The following is an 18,785-nucleotide window of genomic DNA, read 5'->3' as shown; positions in this document are numbered from 1 at the left end:
TCAAAATGTGCTAATGTGTCTCTTCTATCAAATCCAATACCTTCTCACTGCAAGAGGGTATACACAAAAACCTGAAGTGAATAATGTTCCAGGAAGGATAACATGTTGTGTGGCCATTGGCACAGTTGTGTACTGTGTTTATGTGCACACTTTTTATCAATCTGATTTTCTCAAGATTTCAGGTCAACTTACATGAGATGTCCTCTAATACGATGTGGTTATGTAAACCGCATCTTATCCCAGCAGCTGAGTGACATGCACAAAAATGATGATTATAGCTGCTTGACAGGGCTGCCAACTCTTGAACATGAGACACACAATTGACACTTTTCACACACTCTCACGCCACAAGTGCATTTTCTCGCAGTGAAAAAGAAACTGATAAATTCTGACAGCAGTACAGCGCTCTCTCTCCTCCTCCTCTAGAGCACCCGGGCGCGGGTGAGTGAGTTGCTATGGTTACGGAGTGTCTTATCTGAATTTTTTTTTTTTTTACAAATGTACAGTTTATCTTGATAAAGAAAAAAACAACTGATTCTTTGTGTATCATCCTTTTGTACTTAATCAATATCTGTTTTATGTTATTTAAAAAAATGCACAATTCCAAATAAAAAAGGCAGTAGAAAACAAAATGAAAATGAAACTTCAGCCAAACAGCATATACACGACAACTCAGCATTTCTTCTTCTAAATTTATATCAACTCATATCAACTTTCAACTCATCTCAGCTGAGTTCAGAGGGATATTCGCTTTTTAGTTAAACTATATAAAACATAATTCTCAATACTGTATTTACATTTTGTCGTTCTAAATGTCCACAGTTTTGGTTTGGTCTGTTTATCACCAGTTCTGCTCTGTATACTGAGTCAGCTCTGAACACAGAAATGTTGATTTTTTTCATTATGAAGAAAAACCTCATCAAACCTATAGTTACTAAACAATGCATCTCTTGATCAAAGCCTAGTCATGTGCATGTAAACAAAGTGATTGATATCTCAGTTGTTCTCAATACTGACATTTGTATACAAAAAACTGTCAACATCTAAAAAAGTCACAAAAACAGTTCTCCAAACCCGCTCGAACATCTGTCTTAAACCTTACCAAGAAAAACGTTTGCAGTGAGCTTGTTTTCCTCGTCCTTGTTCCAGATGCTGAATCTGTTTGTGGCTGTCATCATGGACAACTTTGAGTACCTGACCAGAGACTCCTCTATCCTGGGGCCGCATCACCTGGACGAGTACGTAAGGATATGGGCTGAGTACGACGCTGCCGCCTGGTGAGTGACACACACACACACACACACACACACACACACACACACACACTGCAGAAGTCACACACACACAAGAAAAATAGAAGCAGAAACGCACACATGAAGGCAGCAAATACACAGACAGGCAAACTGCATCATAGACAGATGTGTAACTGAATTTTGCAAACCTGAGCGTGCCTACGTACATTTTATGCTGAATGTAAAGTAACTCTTAACCCCTGACTTTCTCTCCCGTCCCAAAACGGGGATAAAGACTGGAGTCATCCGAGAAGTGTAATCGTGAAACAGGATCTACGTCATGTGGTTAAAAATGGGTTGGTTAAAGCTGGCCTGTCTGAGCAAAGAGTTCTCCTTTCTCTCTCTATATATCTCTATCTCTTCCTCTTTCTATCTGAACTTTTCTTCCTTCTTTCTCAAATTGCACAATAAGTGCACAGTTGAGATGAATGTAACCCTCTCCTCTTCCTCCTCTGCCCTTTGTAATGAGTGTCGTAATGTGGGCATGCATGAGAGGAAGGTGTGTTACACCTCTGTTTCTCAGTGTAAATAAATGCTCTCTCCTCTTCTCCCTTTCCTTTTTCTTCCTCTCTATAATCTAATCTCCTCTCTCTCCGCTCTGTTAACTTCTCTCTGTGTTCTGAATGTTCCCTCAGCTAACCTCCCCTCCTTGTATTTTTCTTGCAGCGGGCGCATACATTATAAGGATATGTACAGTTTATTGCGAGTTATCTCCCCTCCCCTGGGCCTTGGCAAGAAATGCCCACATAGGGTGGCCTGCAAGGTTTGGACCAAACCCCTAAAGCACAAACTTAAATGCAACCTGCTCGCCTCTAAGAGACTGGAATGAATGTCGCTCTTTATCACTTTTAAAACAAATTCTTATCAACTTCAACTTTTTATTTCATTTGGTTTGGTTATTTTTCGTTTGCATTATTCAGTTGTTTTAATCTCATTTCACCATTGAATCATTTCTTTTTTGGGGGGGAGGGGGTGGGGTTCTGTTGTATATGCATTCTGAAATGACGATGAGAATGTTTGGGACAATGCAGAAATGCACACACACACTCTTGTACACTCTCTCACACACATACACCGACAGCGGTGTGTGAAGCATGAGGTGGTGCACTGCACTTGCTATTGTCTTCTGACTGAACGCTGGGAAAATGACACTGATGTGTTCACTTTTTAATTCAGTATTTTATATCAACACTAGAGTCTAGACTCCAATCAGCCATTGTCTTTTATTTCTGCTTGCTGTCTAATTTTGCCTGGGCAGAAAATGGTCGAGCAATGTGCATTGTTCTTGTTTGAGTTGGGGTGAGGGAGGCGGGGTTACTTTAGTACAGAGACTTATGCAGAGAGGGCTTGGTCTGATAACTGTCACCACCACGCTATCCGTCATGGCTGTTAGCTGGGCCAGTGTTTTCAAGCCGTGTGTCATCAAGGCTCAGGAGTCTGCAGGCTTTATTAATAGTCACACACACAAATAACTCCACATGTCAGAGGTATACTATGCAGGAATTATTGGTTACTGTTTAAAAGCAATATCGCCAGCTTTGTGAAAGTGAAAAACCAACCCCAGACTTAAGCTTTTCTTTGTATTATTGGTGTTTTTTCTGCACTGTGATTTTTGAAGCCTTTTCTTGAATGGGTGCTGCTTAGAGTCTGGCGCATGGTCGCTACCTTTTTATAAAGTCCTGACCTCACTTCCACACTTTGCCCTGCAACGTCCTGAACACAACAAAATAAGAAGAAAACTAGAATTACCGCCTCACGGTTACATGCCTCCAAATTAATTTAAGGTCTTCTTGAGATGAAGCATTCATGAGAATGAAACGGACAGAAGATCACATTGACTTTTGACCAGCAAAGTCTAATCAGTTCATCGTTGAGTCCAAGTGGACGTTTGTGTCAAATTTGAGGAAATTCCCTGAAGGCCTTGAGACAGACGCAAGGTAATAATGACCTTGATCTTTGAACAGTGGACGTTTTTGCCAAATTCAAGGAAATTCTCTTAGGTGTTCTTGAAATATCGCCTTCAGAAAAATGACTCCAATGCAAGGTAACAGTGACCTTGACCTTCTCACTACCAAAATGTAATCAGTTTATCATTGAGTCCAAGGGGACATTTGTGCCAAATCGGAAGAAATTCCTTGAAATGTTCTCGTAATATTATATAATATAATTCAAAAGAAAGCGACCTGGACAGTGACCTGGACATTAGACCTTCAATCACCAAAATATAGGCAGTTCATCGTTAAATGCAAGTGGACATTTGTGCCAAATTGAGAAAGTTCTCTCAAAGTATTCTTGAGATATTGCATTCATGAGAATAGGATGGATGGCTGATAGTGCAGGGTCTCTGCAGATAAATACACGCTATGCTCTTCTGTTAGGTGATAATAAGTGATGTTTGAGAGGGATTAATTTTTAGTTTTTACCTTTTTTTGGGTGGTTTGTTTAGGGGTGTTTTTTGTTTAATGCAAATCCTGCATAGTATACCTGTAAAGCAGGTGATATCAGCACTGGTTGTGTTTGGTTGGAATGAAAAACTACAGATTCCTGTGCCTCCATGGCACATGTATGTGAACCACTGAGCTAAGAAGACTCTAATATTTCAATTTAAATGTTAAAGCCAGTATGTGTGCCGAAAGTCTGAATCTTAAAGTCCTAAACGTAGTGGCTTTAAGGGTTCAAAAATCAAAACAAGTGTCTGGCCTGTTACAAGCTCTTCACAAAGAATGCACACAACAATGCAAAGGGCAATGCTCAGGGTGTTCGTTGTGCAATAAATTATGTCTTGAGTTCAAAATTTTCAAAAACAATGTTATTGAAGCAGCAATTATTATGTTATTTTCTGCAAAACAATTTCATCTTGCATTCCCAAACTTACACTGACCTACTTTATCTTTACAAGGAACTCTTTTGTGAAAAATAAAACCATCTGCTTTTCCTCTTTAGCCATTTTTATGATAAATACAGCCCCAGATCTCATTGCTTCCCCTTTGCGCATTTGTTATGTAAGCAGAGAGCTTGTGTAGCCCACATGCTTGTGTTGGCACACTTTGAGTGGAGAATGTAACAGGCCTCATGGTACCAGTTTACATTTACTGCTACCTGAAATATTCTGATGATATGGCCAAACCTGCTCTGTTTGCGGCTCTGGTGTATGGGGAAAGAAGGAAAGGGGCAGGGTGTGTGTGTGGTTTGGGGCACGAACTCTGGATATGAAAAGGTCATGTGTCCACCAGGTACCTCTTATTAACCTGCTGTGTCGACAGATGCTTGTGGGAAGAATCGTTGGTGCTGATTTACTTTTTTAGGTGCTGCAGTCTTTGGCATAGATATTAAAAGGATTAAAGGGTCAGTTCACCCAAATCATGAAAGCATCATATTTACAACTTCCCCCGGTGATATTTAGCCATACACATAGTTTCAGTTGTATACGCTGATGTTTTTTACCAATACGTCGCCGCATTTCCTATTAGCATAGTGCTACAAAAAGAAGTTCTCTGTTCGCTCTGTTTCCTGCTGGTATGTTGCCAAGAAAAGTGGCTGGTTTTTATACAGTCATTTCTGCCTTTCCAGTCGGGGTTATTGCAACAAAAAGCAGTTGTTTTTACCAAGATATTGTGGCGTTTCCCTCTGGGAAAGTTCTAATTATGTGACTGGATGACAGTGTGTTCATTAATCTTTACGCCCCTAGATTTATATCCCCCTTCATCAACTACATGAAACAAAGTAGCAGGTGCACTTTGAGACTTAAATATATCACTCTGCACTTGCTGTTGCACTTGAATGATTTGAGAATTTTACTTATAAAGCCCATTATCATAAATCACAATTTGCCACAGAGGGTTTTACATGCATACATCCCTCTGTCCTTAGAAGGAAAAATTTCCCAAAAAACCCTATGATGGGGAAAAAATGGTAAAAACCTCAGGAAGAGCGGCTGAGGAGGGATCCCTCTTCCAGGACGGACAGACATGCAATAGATGTAGTTAAAAAACAATTAAATTACAATAGATGACAATATGATATGAAAGAGAAAGAGGGAGAAAGGGGAACAGATAGAGAGGGAGGAAGAGAGAGGGGGAGAAGTGCACAGCAACAATAATGGTTACAATAAATGAACATATGACAAATTATAATAGACATAAAAATAATAAATGGGATTTATGAAGACATGTTTATGTAAGTGGTGGTGACAGTCATGTGTGTATATTAATAGTGGAGGCATGACGAATAATAACGGCAGTAGATGTTGGCTTCGAGTTGTATCACGGCATCAGTACAGCCAAGACACCACATCAGACAGGACCACAAACACAACCATGACCACGATCCAGGCTGAGCAGGAGGTAGGAACACAGCATCAGTTCAGCCACAACACAGGCGCAGCCAAAGGCAGGATCACAGCATCGGCACAACCATGAACACAATCCAGGAACAGAGACGAAGCATTCAGTGATGAGGGTGAACTGACTTCCTGAAAGCCAACACCTAGCTGTTAGCACTGTCATCGCCAGGGAGGGCTCCCACGAACATCTGGAGGCGCAGCTGTGAGCAGAGTTCCCCGGTGGACGCGCAGCCTCAGTAACAGACTGCATTGACTTGTCATTGTGACTCACTCCGATCTCTGCAGCGGTGCTTTTCTTTGCCTGCTAGAAGCCCCGCTGCCAGTTCTATCCGAGCGGCGAAAGAGGGCAAAGACCAAAAAAAAAATCCCAAATCCCCTTTTCACCTCGCATAGAACGGTATCTCAACAACTAACTAAACTAAATAACACCTCCTCCTCCAATCCTCCCCTCCTTCCCCAACCTTTCTCCCCCCTCCCTTCCTCTCCTCTCCCCTACTTTATGATAAACCAGACTAGAAGCCAAGTAACACACTCCCTCGTTCTCGCTCTTTCTCTTTCTTTCTCTCTTTCTCTCACCACAGCAACCACATATCCACAGCGATCAAAACAATAACCTCTGTGTATTTGTTTCCCCCCCTCTTCCTTTCCTTTGTCGGTTTCTTTCTTTTTTCTCCTCATGTCTCCTCCTCCAAACACACCTCTGTGTGTCCACGTCCTCCCCTTCCCTAACCATCGTCCTCCCTCTCCCTTCCCGTCATCATTTTCCTTTATTTCGTTTTCACGTCGTCCGTCTTTGTTTGTTCTGTGTGTGTGTGTTGACGTGTGGGTGAATGCATGTGATGTGTGTGTGTGTGTGTGTGTGTGTGTGTGTGTGTGTTTGTGGCCACCCCAGCGGCCGGATCAGTTACACAGACATGTATCAGATGCTAAGACACATGTGTCCGCCGCTAGGCCTCGGGAAGAGGTGTCCCGCCCGGGTCGCCTATAAGGTAGACTCGCCCCCCACCTTACCCCTCCAACCCCCTCAACCACCACCTCCTTCTCTCCCTCCCTTCTCCCATCACTCCTGTCTTCCTTCCTTCTCTGCTCCCATCTCCGTCCCCATCGGAGCCTCCCCATCGCTGGGGAGGAGAACCTCTCCTTTCTCTCATCTGCTGAGACCTCCCCGTCCCTTTCTTCCTTCTCCTCCTCCTCCTCCTCTCCTCCACCCCCCTCCTTCCCTCCTCCTCCTCCTCCCAGCGGTGTTCTCCTCATTGTCTGTTAGTGGTGGTTGTGGTGGTGGTGAGCGCTGTCCTCTCTTCTCTCTCTCCGACCGCGGGGATGGAGGGATGGGCTTTTGTCGTGCAGTGAAGTGAAGTGATAGTGGAGTGGTAGTCAATCCTCTTTCTTTTATTTCCTCCCGTCAGGCCGCAGGAGTAAGGGAACGGAGGAGGCTTTGCCAGTCCTTCTGCAACCTGCACGGACGCATGCACACACCAAAATCAAAAAAAAAAAACATAGAAAGATCCTAAAAAGATTTTCACCTTTCCTTAAAAAAAATTAAGGAACTTTTGAAAAGTAAGACAACTTTTGTTTTTATCATAATGACTCTTAACGTTTACATAAATGAAATATGATATTGGCTTGTACTCTAAGCCTGTCTCTAAAGCCTATTTTCTAAAACCATTGTTGAGACTTTGAAGTGATAAAAAGTTATATTTAAAAAAAACATGTATATATATATATATAAAACATTTTTCGACAACATTTTAAAAATATTTCAGAAATGTCATCCTTTAAGTTACAACCAGTTGCTTGAGTTCACTACTGATATTCTCTGTTGGCATATATATTGAATTATGTAAACACTGTTCTTTCAAAACAAGAAACTTAATTAATTTGATGTGAAAATCTCTAGTTTAAATGCAAACAGACTTAAAATGTGCAACTCTTTGCTTACGATGCGGGTACAGAAGGACCAGCAAGGGTGTCTGTCTTCAGTTCTCTGCGTCTCTTATTCCTGTGGATGGCACTATAGTGCACACACAAACATGCCCACATTTTTGTACCACACACAGAAACACTGTGCACATAACAATGATTATAATGCATAATGAAATGAGTAGGAAAAGTTCTGGCCCTTTTAGTTTTTTATCTATTTTTCAAGGTGATTTTTTTGATTCCCTAAGGAATTCGTCTTTGGCTCCTCTTTGTGCCTCAGACCACCAGGATTTAAGATTTGGGTCGAGCATTTCAGCATCTGCTGCCTCGTTGTCTTGTTGTTCACCTCTTTCTTTTCACCTCGGTAGAGCTCTACTCTGTCTACTCTCTCTTTCGTTCTCTTTCTTATTGACATCCAGATTCAGTATTGAAAAGCTGATGTGGGGCCATTGCAAAGAGCTCCTTTATTTTTTCTGATCATGTTTGTGGTGCCTTGAAGCTCTTAAAAGTAGTGACACAAAGGAAAATATCCTATAATTACCCATAAACAGTGTGAAATGTGTGCATCAGCTGTAAAGCTAATATACCTATACCAGTTGGACCTAGATTTCAAAAGCTGTTTCAAAGCTGTTTTGGGGATTGTTGTGGTCTGAAATGTCTGGTTTCAAGGCAGCTTTTCTAAAAACAAAAGCTGCTAATAATAATATTAAATAATATTCAATTAATAATTTTGATTAATTAAAGAAAATTAATTTTGATTTTATTATATCAAGCATTCATGATGAGCTGTTGCGGTTAGAAAATAGCACTGAAAGACTGGGCCCATGAACTGCTCTCCTGCTCTCTCTGCACGGTAAGCACGAGCTTACACAGCACAACATGATCACATCCTTAGTCTTCACATTTTGCAGCTAGGGCAGAAGCCTCGCAGCAGCCGCTAACATCCGTCACTGAGCTGTTAATCTCCCACTGACACCAAAATGGCTTCAGCGCTGTCATTTCACCTGTTATGCAAACAGTAAGCCCTGTCACCTTTGGTGACTTTGCCCCAGGCGGGAGCTCAAACTCCTGCAGCAGTGGTTTTATTATGAACAGAGACGGAGATAGATAAAGAGACTTTATTGTCCACTTCAGTGGAAATTTGTCTTTGGCTTCACTTAAAGATACATACAACACATAATTAAAACCAGTACAACATTTTAGCACACAAATGTACAATACACAAGAGACAATCTTGCAAAAAGGCAGTCGGAGTGATAATATATATAAATATAAATAAACAGTCAAAGAGAGCACAAAATATTAGTTCCCCCAATACAATTATCCTGTGTTCATCACCTGAATGGCATATGGAATAAAAGACTTCCTATAAATGTATCGACTGGTTTTTCAAGTGGCTGAGCGAATCAATATGCTGCATGCAGCTCTACAATGAAATCAAATTTTACCTGTTTCTAATACTCAAATTGCAGTAAAGTCGCAGTGTAAGGACAAAATTGCAAAGTCGCACAGCATTCACTGGGATTGGCCCACTTTGAGTAATCTTTTTTTTTTGTGCTATGGACAGATTTTGATTAGGTGCAAGCCTAACTGGCTCGTGATATTACGTGTATAATAATAAGTATTCTGAACTCTGCTGTCAACAAGACAACTTTGATCAAATATTGCATTTTTTTTAATTGATTCTGGATGTCAGTCTGCCATTTACTGTCTCTTTCTAGCTTTTCTCACTTTTGTCTTTTTCTCTCTTCTGTCTTCATGTCTGTCTTTTCTCCTAATTTCTGTCTCTTTTTTCCTACCTGTCAGTTTTCTCTCTCTGTCATTCTTCTGTCCTTCCTCCCCTGCATCCACTTGTTTGTCAGCAAACAGCATCCATCTTCATCCCTTCATATCATCCCTCTGTCCATCCGAGCCCGCTCTGTCTCTACCTCTCTCCTCTCTGTCTTCTTTCTCTCAAAATGTCAACCTGTATCCGCAGTGGTCCCCATCACATACTTCAGCCATCAAAGCCTTCCAGTATCCATTGATACAATTTCACAGAAAAAAGTCCATTAAAGGACATTTTGAGATAAAAAAATCCTCAATGTTTCTTGTCAGAACAGAGAGGGGAAGGTTAGACATCTTGGACATTTTTTTGACACTCTTAATGCTTAGGCAAAGTTCTCGATTTTTCCTTTACTGGACACTAGGCCTCACCCTTACTGGAAAAATTAGTTCTGATATCTGTGTATCGCTACTGACCTCTTCTCAGAAAACTGATGTCAGTGTTGTTTTTAGTCCTCGTCTTTTATCTCTTGTCTTGTTCTGTAATTTTCAGCCTCTCTCTTCTTTCTTTTCTATCTACACACACACACACACACACACACTCCTCTCTCTGTTATTTCCAAGTGACCCACGTTCTCTTTGATTCCTCTTCTCTTACTCTTTCAGTGTTTTCACGGTCTTCCTCTCCCTCCTCATTCTTCCCTTTTTATCTGTAACTACATCTCATGACCAAGCTTAGAGCCGCCTAGATTAACTCCACTAACCATGTCCCTAACATGTGTCCCCTTTTGATAGACCCCGTCCCCTTACCCTACACTACTACTACTAAAGTCTGGTTGGTCCAAAACAAAAACAGAAAGAACTTCAATCATCTCTTTTTGATCTTCTCTATAATTTTTTTTCTTCTTTCAGGGAATGCCACAACTCTAATCTTCTCTAACTCTGACACCCCCTTAAGACACTGCACCCGTTTGGCATTGAGAGAGATCTTGACTTGATATGAAACCATCGCTGTCCAATTTGACTTTGATTTAAAGGGAACCATGATTGCAAAAAAAATGTAGAGAGCAAAAAAAAAAAAAAGAAAAAAAGATGAGAAATAATCAGTAGGATCAATCCAGTTGGATTGAGGATACTCTCTTTGTGCGGATGCACGGCTACTTGTATTGTGAAAGTGGGTTTCGAGGGAAGTCGGGGGGGGGTTATTGGGCTGGGTAGGTGGGAAGAGTTGGGGCTTAGCTATTGGGAGTGAAGTAAAGGCATGTTGCATGCTTTGTGTGTCCGGGTTTGTGGGATTTTTCTAGGGGGGTGTTGTGTTGCATGCAGTCCTTGCACTCTCTGTCGCATGGCTATGGGCGACATTGAGCCTGCCTGCTGCCTGCCGAGCGCTGTGGATGTTGGCCGATGCCCTCCGCCTGCCGCACACTTGGCTTTGGGCATGCCTGACACTCGCACACACTCAGGAACACACGAGCATGTACACAAACCCCACCGCCATCGTACTACCGTGCTTGCCATCGTGAGTGCCCAACGCTCATGTTCGTAGGTAAATTCAATGGACGCCAACTGGTCAGGATAGGAACGGCAAGTGGTTCGAGTCGGCCCAGCTTGTTTCGTTCTATCCGCAGGTTTCTCCATTGGTTTTACCTGGTACTGTATAGACTTGTAAAGACAGGGAACCTCCTTACAGGTAGGGGGAGCTCTATAGCGGATGCCTAAGTTAAATAAAACTAAAGCAGTCTCCTGAAAAATAGCAGAATTACACCAGTGATACTGTTATTGTTCTCCAGTCGGCCTATTTTGTCTTCCAAGGACTCCAATTAAGCGCTCTTAATTGCAGTCTGTGAAAATAATTGTGTGTAAGTGGGCGGGGAGGGATGTTGGGGTTGGAGGTGTGGGGGGTGTGGGGTCGGTGTATGTGTACTGTTTCATATATATCTACATGTGTGTAACAACAGAGATGTGTAAATGCGCCAATGCATTCACACATTTAGGGAACATGGGCACAGGTTGGGTCGGAGGCCATTTCGGCTCCGATTGTTCTTCCTTGTGGTTCTCGGCTCTCACAGTTGCTTAGCAGCAGATGGCCCTCATTGGATAGCTGTGCTGTTTTGTAGAGTATCACTGGAAACACAGGAGACGCAGAGACTCGCCTATTCAGGTTTCTTTTTTTGGAAGCAAATGCTCTTGCACTTGCAAATGCATGTACAGCAGACTTAACACATCAATACTTGTCAGTCAATGTAGTACACATTTATTATCAAAGGACTTTTAAAGCTCAAGTGCCTCCAGTTGAAATTCATTGACTTATTTGGCTACATTAATCAGCACTGAAAGAATTATAGTGACACTTAGTCAGCTTTGCCTTAGCCCCTAATCTGTCTCGGGGACCAATAAATAAAACTGGACGAATCCAGTCCAACTCTAATTGGCTGTTGTCTATGGAGCTCTCTCAACCCCGCCCCCAACCCCTCGCCCCCTCCCCTTCCTGGAGGTTCAGGCACGCCACACTTTAGCAAGGACACACCCTTTCTCATCCTCTCATCCTGACTGGCTCTCCACAGAGGCTGCTGCGCATGGATCTGCCGGTTGCGGATGACAACACGGTGCATTTTAACTCCACTCTCATGGCTCTGATCAGGACAGCTCTGGATATAAAGATTGCCAAGGGTACGGCCCTAAAGTACTATCATCAGTTTGCTCTATCTGTCCATCTCAGTTACTCTGTCTGACATTTCTGGGTACTACTGGGTAATTTATGGGTTTGACTTTTTGCCTCTATATATCTGTCTGCTTCTCTGAATGACTGTACATAAAGATGGAGAACGTGTCTTTACTCCCTCCCACTGAACAAAGGTGAAGCCATAATAAACAGGATAGAGCCGCTGCTGTCTTGTGCTGGTGGCATCATTTGAAGTCTGGGCAATGGCTGCAACTTAAGCACATGCAAATAGACAAAACACAAGCAAGTTAAGAAAACATCTTCATTAACTTGAAGACACATCAGCAGCATTTGGAGAACACGCTGCAAATTAAACAACACAGTTAGAAAACATGCTACACAAAGGAAGGGTTTCCAGAGGACACTTATTAGTGATGCACACTTCCTGACATGCTTGTTTTGGTTGCAGTTTAGGACTTATGTTACTGGAGTTGGCTATCCATCAGTATTGTTGGAACATGAGATAAAGTGCAAGTTTTTTATTGCAGTCAAGCCAGCCTCAATATAAGAGCTGACTTCAAAATAAGAGCTTTGTTCCAGTGAAAAAGTCCTAAAAAAAAAAAAAAGAGCAAGAACAAACAAGGAAATGACCTAACAAAGAGCTGAAATAGTGATATATATATCTTCTGTAACATATAGTCATACAAAACATTTTTTTGGATTTTTTTCCAAAATTTTTCGGTATAATATTTGAATAATCCTCCCCTCTGTTTTAAAAATATTTTATGTACATTTCTTGTCACTTTTTACTAATTTCTTGAAATAATATGCTCAGGTTTCAAAGGGTAAAATAATTTGTGAGAAGGCGCCTGAATCGCTGATGGCGATCCAGGTTTCAAAGAGTGAATGTGTTGGCTGATTGGTGTACATCAGAGTGATGAAAACTATCTAAATTGACAAAAAAACCATCTTTGAAAAACAAAATGATTTCACATGGATTTTTTAGTTTCGCCCACCATGTCCGATCCTCTTAACGTGGATGGCGCAGAGTTTTTATCCTATAGTGCAGCCAGTCACCAAGGGGCGAACAAGATATTTTGGCTTCACTTTTGGGGAGCTGTCATGTTGTCTGTCTTTATTATACATCTATGGTTTCTCTTCTATAGATATTGGAAATGTAGATACCTCGTTGGCTACTACACCCAATGTTGGGGAGGTCAAGATCCACTAGTAAACAAATGCATGAGTATTTAGAGATGCAGATTTCACAACAAAATTGACTGTAACTTGCTTATGAACATTGGAAAGTGAACATGACAATGGTTACTTGTTTGAATTAATTTCAGTTATTGGAGGCAGTCTGATCAGCTCTATGACAAAACGTTGATCTTCTGAATAGCCTCAACACTTGTACATGCAGTCTCCAACTAATGAATAAGCAACATCCAGTAAACTTTATTTGTACAGCACCTTTCATACAAGAAATGCAGCCCAACATGCTTTACAAGAAAGAAATGACATGCACCAAGTGTGACGTACATTTATTCAAGTACAGTACTTTAGTACAGTTTTAAGATACTGGCACTTTACTTGAGTATTTGCATTTTCTGCTACTTTAAATTTCATGCAACTTCATTTAATGAAATGTTATACGTCAACATCAATTCAAACCAGTTACACTGTGTCTACATTTCTAATATCTATCTTCTCGTCAACAAGACTTTTCTAGATTATTGTAGCAAATATAACAAAACTGCCAATTCTGACACTAACAAACAATCTTTTTGTTCTGGGTGAATGTGTGCACGCATGAATGGCTAAATATGTTTCTTTTGGGATTTTGTGCCATGGTGCCTTCCGTTTGGTCTCGACCTCCTTTGCCCTGTGTTTATGTGTGGGGGGTGTTTGCGTATGTATGGATGTGTGCATGTTTGTGCAAATGTTCGATGGGTGTGTGGGTTTTTCGGGGGCCACCCAGGCGGTGCAGACAAGCACCAGATGGATGCAGAGCTGAGAAAGGAGATGATGGCCATTTGGCCAAACTTATCCCAGAAGACACTGGACCTGCTGGTTACACCGCACAAGGGTAAGTTACAGAAAATCACACATAGTGGTGTGTATGTGTCTACGATCACCAACTCACCAAGAGGACAGCTTCTACCAGCCAGTGTCATTCACTGCTTTGCATCTCCTGATCCGGCTACTACACTATAAACACACATACTGTACATACAATACATACATGCACCAGTGTAGATTCTGCACATCCATTTACGATTTTGTCGAGAATTGGAATAAAGAAACAAAAAAGTTGATTGAATTTTCATTAACGGAATAATTGTGAAAATTGTGTTGAGCAGCACATACACACAAATCTCAGTCTCTTAAATCATCCAGTTTGATAGCATTTGGAAAGTCGTTTAAGCTAGTGAAGCGCTAAACCGGAAGTCAGTTGCTCTGTCGGCGGAAGTTACCTGCTCGAGTACACTCGGCTGCTCTCAGCTGCCGGAAGTCTCTAGTGCGCATGCCTCATGGGCCCGTGAATCTGGGTATTTTACACCCGGAAAAAGAGCTTTTTTTGCTTCATGTGCCAATGAGCAGCTCTCATAGAAATGACCGAGGCCCCGCCTCCATGGCTGTATCCAGACTTCCTGTAATACTATAATAATAATAATCGATGTATTAAACAATCATGATTGCACAAAAGGAAGCAATCATCTCGTCATGATAGCTCAAGACGTAAACATTAATGGCGTCCTCACAAGCTGAGCTGTTCGCAGCAGTGTCACTTACCGTATAGTTCTGCGCTGTACCATACATGCACTGTAAGCACACAAGCACATACATGTACACAGACACATGTATCACATCACAGTGGACACAGTAGCACACACACCCAAACTGATCTTTTCACCCATTCAGACAGTCCTGGTATCAGGGGGTGCCTGCTATAGAAGATCCTCTATAGAAGTCTTTTCACTACAGGAAGAATTGAACAGCAAATTAACTAGTAATATAGATCTGAACTACTAAGTTTATATGAAATGATTGTGATTAATCACTTTTTTCAAGTAATTCTGTTTAGAATACAATTATTGAAATGATTAGAGTAAAGGCATATAAAATACTGTAATGATGCATGCTTAGCGAAAGCATCAAGTTGTTTGGCTAAATGCATGGCAGCCAATAAAAATATTACACACATAGGAATGAGATATGTGTGGTCATATCATATGTTAATGTCAGTTTAATGCTGGAAGACTTGTAGCCATGCCACTTTGGAAAGAGCCACTCATTCAGTAAGAACTTTATATGGATTTATTTGACAACCAAAACAAAGCTCAATATTTTTCTGATTTTTAAATGTTTACGTGTTTCACCCAAACTCTGGGGATACATGTCCAGAGTTTTTAGAAAAAAATTGAGCTCCTGTTTTCCAGGGATCATTTGACTGAGGTGTCCTTGTGTTTCTTAGTGAGGTGGCTACCTGGTCCTCAGCCTTAATGTTAAGGTTAAAGATTCAATATACAAAGTTTTGATACCTAGATGGTAGTTAGAGAATAGTAAGTTAGTAAGAGAATGTTAACTGATATTGTATGGGTACAGCATCTGCCTGTGAAAAGACTACTGGCTTTTTGTGTTAATGATTGTACAGTGTTGTATAATTGTATTTGTTTGTTGTACACCAGTGAGCGAGCTCAGTTCTGTTTCAGTTGAGACGTGATAACCACTTTTCCTTAAGAGCAACAAAAGAGCATATTCATTTCTTATACAATGAGTATTAACTGGTTATTTATATTGTGCAGTTTGTATACCTCATTTCGGCCCCCAAAATTGGCAATTTCAGTATTTTCTTGGAGGTAAATCAAGAATCGGTGTGCTGCACTTGCAGTGCTTAAAAATACATCGTCAGCAAACAAACAGACCTTTTCCTTTATCTTGCCTTGTTATACATATAGTTATAAAAACATTAGCTTTTTAACAGGATTGTTTGCTGCATGCGCTTTTTAGATTTTTAGAGCTGAGCTTCATGAATGAAAATTAACATAAGAGCGGTATCATCAATGCATTAAATCGGCATAAGCCCTGATTTGGAAACGTATCAACCAATGAGAATGAGGTTTTGAGAGTGCACACAAGCATGATAGTACGTGTGTTTGCATGCATACCACCGACCAAATATTCGGTGAATTTTCCACTCTTAAGACTGAAGCACCTGACCGAGGAATGAGCCTTTAGTGTAGATTCTTGATTTTTAAACTCCAGTGGGTTGTCATGAAACAGAATAGTGCAAACTGCTGGTGTACTCTGCATGTGATCGTGAATTTCTCTGTGTCAGTGATTTGTGTCTCGTCCCCCACTCCCATCCCCCCACGGCTCAGGGTCCCATCTCACTCGGGTCTAATCTTGCAGGGTAACTTGTCATTTTTTCAGCAGCCACAGACTTGACGGTGGGCAAAATCTACGCCGCCATGATGATCATGGAATACTACCGGCAGAGCAAGATGAAAAAGCTGCAGGCACTGCGAGAGGAACAGGTAGACTCCATCACAGAGAAATTCCCCGAAACGCAAAAAGTATTACTTTTCCTATTCCTCTTCCGCCTCCCTCTGGCCTTCCTTTTTTTTTATGCCACTTCCACAAGTCCTTGGATTGAATTTTGCATTTTCTATGAATTTAAAAGCATAAGAACCATGTCTTATACATTTAAATCATATTTAATCTCCCAGCTGCACTTCCAAACGAACCCCCTCCTCCTCGAGTTTTCTTTTCATCACCTGTTTCCCCAAACCTTACCTCCCTTTCAGCCTGCGCTATACCCTTTTATTAGCATGCTACCTGAAAATATGCGTCTTTTTTCCAGCCCCTTGTTGCTCCCTCGGCCAGCCTAATTCCTTCTGCTTGCTAACAGAGCTATTAAGATATTTTACTTCCTGTAGCCAGTTAGCAACATTTCCCTTTCCCGCTGCTTTCCTTGTTCTTTTCACCTTGAGCTGTTTGAACGTTGTGAGGAGGGTTACAAAGGTCCACCAGTTTACAACTGTTTTTCTTTGTTGTTGGTAATGTTCTGAGCAATGATGATGATGATGATGATGATGATGATGATGATGATGATGATGATGATGATACCACATGGCCTTACCTTTTGTTCCCCAGTGCTCTTCCCCTCTTGTCAATGAATGCCTTTGAGATGCACTCGCGCTCGCTGTCTCTGTATTTTCAGCCCACACTGCGGACGTGTGGAAACATCTCTCCACTCATGTAATACCTTCTGTTTGCTGAAGCAAGTCATCCAGTTGTATAAAGAATTGACTCTAAATTTGACGCAATACAACGCTGTCGTGGAATTGGGGCCAGCCTTGTCTATGTTGACTCAGACATATTTCTTAAAAGGGAATTTCCATTTTTCACAAAGGAGTGCTTTCGTGGATGGAGAGCATGTTAGTCTTTTTTCAAACAATGCAAATACAGTATGTGTTGGTATGTTCCTGAATGCAGCCATCCCATTGGACTGAATGGACAGGTCCACACAGGCTCTCTCAACATCAGCAGTACACAAGGACTTTAACCAGTCAGTGTGTCTGTCAGTGTGTCCCGCCATCTCTACAGTCTCACTTCATCGTCCTTCTCTCCTCCACTTTGTTTTTTTTTTTTGTTTGTACCATTTTAAAGGAAGAATCCACCCAAAATAACACTGTTATGAAAGTTTAATAGATCTTGGCGGTCATAGGTCTTAGGGTCAAGCTCTGTGTGACCTTGTCTGTCTTATTCTTGTGAATGCGATAGCTCAAGAACACCTTAACAGGTTTTTTTTTTCTTTTCAAATTTGGCACAAACATCCCCTTGGAGTCTACTATAAACTGATGAATATTTGGTGGACAAAGGTCAAGGTTACCATGGCCTTATGTCTGATTCTTGTGAACCTAATATCTAAATAGTAATTTGAGGGAACTTGTCATACTTAACATAAACAACCACTTTGACTCCATGATTAGGTTACTTTGGCCTTATATCATTATGAACACAACATATCAAGAGGGCCTTGAAGGCTATTTCCTCAGATTTGGCACAAATGTCCACTCGGAGTCAAGAATTACCTCATTTTAATTATGAGGTTATAGGTCAAGGTCACTGTGGTCTTATATATGTCCCACTGTGAACGTGATATCTCAAAGACACATTTAGGGATTTTTTTTTAAATTTGGCTCAAACAGTGTCTTCATATTTGGCACAAATGTACACTTGGACTCAAAGATTAACAGATTATAATGTGGTGGCCAAAAGTTAAAGGTCACTGTGACCTTACGCAACATGTCTTTTGCTATAACTCAAGAATCCATGCACTAGTTATGACATAATTTCACACAAATGTCTAACAGGATATAATGAAGAAATGAACTTGTGCGAACAAAAAGAGAGACATTTGGTCAGATACTTATATAATTTTGGGTTAGGGTAGGGTGTTTTTACAAACATGGATTCAATTCAAGTTTATTTATAAAGCCCATTATCACAAAACACAGTTTATATACTATAAATGTGAATTGCCTGGTGCGTGGAGGCGTGCAATAGCGAATAGCTTTATTTAGTTCTGTTCTAACCCCGACAACCAAAATCTGTAGAATATTGTGAGAATGCAGGCCATATTGATTTTGTTTTTTATGCACTGATGTATACTGCTAAAGGCTGCATATTAGTTTTGTAGTATTGTAGTATTAATACTACAATTGTAGTATTAATTGTACTATTAAATTTTAGATTTAAAATTTCTTCTAGACACCTCCCAAACTGGATGCAAAAAACA

The 18,785-nt window shown here is 41.0% G+C and overlaps 1 protein-coding gene across 12 annotated transcripts in view; it reads left to right on the top strand.

Moving 5' to 3' along the window:
* The window catches only part of LOC121942442 (calcium voltage-gated channel subunit alpha1 Ab), a 180,269-nt gene that overhangs the window by 126,334 nt on the left and 35,150 nt on the right, over positions 1–18,785 (top strand). For 9 of the 12 annotated variants that reach the window (XM_088074917.1, XM_088074933.1, XM_088074918.1 and 6 more), the window contains exons 37-41: positions 1,150–1,277; positions 1,959–2,055; positions 11,883–11,988; positions 13,959–14,066; positions 16,415–16,518. In XM_088074917.1, coding sequence (XP_087931043.1) covers positions 1,150–1,277; positions 1,959–2,055; positions 11,883–11,988; positions 13,959–14,066; positions 16,415–16,518 — 543 coding nt within the window. The remainder of the gene's footprint in view (positions 1–1,149; positions 1,278–1,958; positions 2,056–11,882; positions 11,989–13,958; positions 14,067–16,414; positions 16,519–18,785) is intronic. The other 3 variants (XM_088074934.1, XM_088074925.1, XM_088074916.1) reach the window with 1 other exon arrangement.

Source organism: Plectropomus leopardus, chromosome 3 (genome assembly GCF_026936395.1).
Source record: "Plectropomus leopardus strain MGB_pleo_1.0 chromosome 3, ASM2693639v1, whole genome shotgun sequence".
Lineage (NCBI taxonomy): Eukaryota > Metazoa > Chordata > Actinopteri > Perciformes > Serranidae > Plectropomus > Plectropomus leopardus.
This window is presented reverse-complemented; position numbering and strand designations above follow the sequence as displayed.